The sequence below is a fragment of the Cyprinodon variegatus genome, unplaced genomic scaffold, assembly GCF_000732505.1.
Source record: "Cyprinodon variegatus isolate N-32 unplaced genomic scaffold, C_variegatus-1.0 Scaffold3385, whole genome shotgun sequence".
NCBI lineage: Eukaryota > Metazoa > Chordata > Actinopteri > Cyprinodontiformes > Cyprinodontidae > Cyprinodon > Cyprinodon variegatus.
This window is the reverse complement of record NW_015153838.1, coordinates 1-1737: the sequence shown is the minus strand read 5'-3', so window position 1 is coordinate 1737 and position 1737 is coordinate 1. Positions and strand designations below refer to the sequence as shown.

The window sequence follows — 1737 nt, the reverse complement described above, 5'->3', positions numbered from 1 at the left end:
CATATCTTTATTGAAAACCCTCCAGCAAATCATATTTATTGTAGCGTAGTCTCCAATGTCAGGGCTACACAAAGTCCTCAGACCCAGTATAGAAACATGTCTATCACGTAACTGCCGTTATGTGACAAACGTTAAGCTTTCGAATCTTTAATTAGGCCTATATTATAATTTAATTAGGCCTATATTATAATGCAACTGTGTGTATCTGCATGTCATGACCGTTTAATCCAGAGAAAAGCAGGTTTACGCTATCGCTCAGTGGGCTGCGGTGCGCGCTCCCGCGAGCGCAATCAGATTCTTGCAGACATTCACTTTTTCGCACGACAGGTACGTCGTGGCATAGTAATCGTGATGCGCTGATTGGTTGGAACTATATCTGGGATGCGCTGATTGGTCGGAACATATGTGGGACGCTAACAGTCACATCATTTGCATATGGCGGAAGGACAATTAGTTCTAACTTCACGCTCGAATTGTTTAAATACTGCAGGATTTCTGCGTGTGGTAACTTAATGTAAACTTGCTGGTGTGATATATTTTCAGACTATATAAACAGATTTTATTACCCAGAATAGTGGAACGGGATGATATGATAGAAAAGCTAGCATGCTGTTAACTGCAACAATGTCATTCTGATTTGATCAGATTTTTATATTAACATAAAAAAGTAATTTCACAAAAAATGTGGAAAAAAAAAATTGTTGTTTTTTTACTTTTCTCCCCCTTAGCATTTGAAGACATGACTCATTCTTCTTCTCGCTCTAGTTAAACTTTAACACTCTCTTTTGAAAAATGAGTCCATAGCAACCTGGAATGTTTGTGGTTAAACTACAGACCCAATTTAAAGGTTACTTCGCTTGTCTTTAGAAAATCGAGAAGACTGCTTTTCAAAAGTAGGAACAATGTCTGGAGTTACTTCAGCTGGTAAGAGCTTATGTTTAATTTTTCACCCTTAAGGACATTTGTGATGGTTTCTAATAAGGTTTTCTCTCTGCTTAGAAATCTGCCTCACTACTGAAAACCTTGTGGGTAACGCTTTTCTGTTTCCCTTTATTTCAACTGACTTTAGCGTTTATTAGAACTTTATTTACTGTGATCTTTTTACAGGAGAGCTCTCTGGCATCGGATGGCATGCTGGTTTACTATTTCAATGAGTTCTTAAATCTGCCGGTAATTTACATTTAATATAAAGATTTCAGCATTAAAAAGCAAAAACTCTCCTAATGACATTTTATTTTCTAAGTCTTTCTCACAGGCTTTGATGTACAATCAGGAATCGGGACTTTTTGAGGTGGTTAATCCAGAAGCTCAGTTTTTCTCCGGAAGGATGAGCGTGGCTCTGAAACTCTGTGAAACATGGCTGCATTCTGGTGACCTGCCTGCGATTTGCAGGACGCCACCGGACAACCGTTACTCCGTCCAAGTAAGAGTGTGTTTAAGAAACCATTGGAAGTAGATATGAAATTTACGGAAGAGCATTAGGGCCAAGTTAACTGATTTTTAAGAATTCTTCTGACTTTAATCTGAGAATTCAGACTTTAATCTCAGAATTCAGACTTTTTTCTCAGAATTCTGACTTTTTTTCTCAGAATTCTGACTTTTTTCTCAGAATTCTGACTTTAATCTCAGAATTTTGGATCTTAATGTAGATGGGCACCATGAAGGAAGAGATGTGGGAGCACTCGGCTTCACTGACAAAGATGTGAGTTGTTTGACACATTGGTGGAAAATGATGGA

The 1737-nt window shown here is 38.1% G+C and overlaps 1 protein-coding gene across 1 annotated transcript; it reads left to right on the top strand.

The window, feature by feature from the left end:
- Window positions 1-814: 814 nt before the first annotated feature.
- Window positions 815-1423, top strand: LOC107081205 (regulator of G-protein signaling 22-like; the record flags this gene model as incomplete). Its single annotated transcript, XM_015369409.1, has 4 exons — window positions 815-924; window positions 1000-1025; window positions 1108-1170; window positions 1244-1423. Coding segments are annotated over exons 1-4 (291 nt in total), but the record flags the coding sequence as incomplete, so codon positions are not given.
- Window positions 1424-1737: the final 314 nt, after the last annotated feature.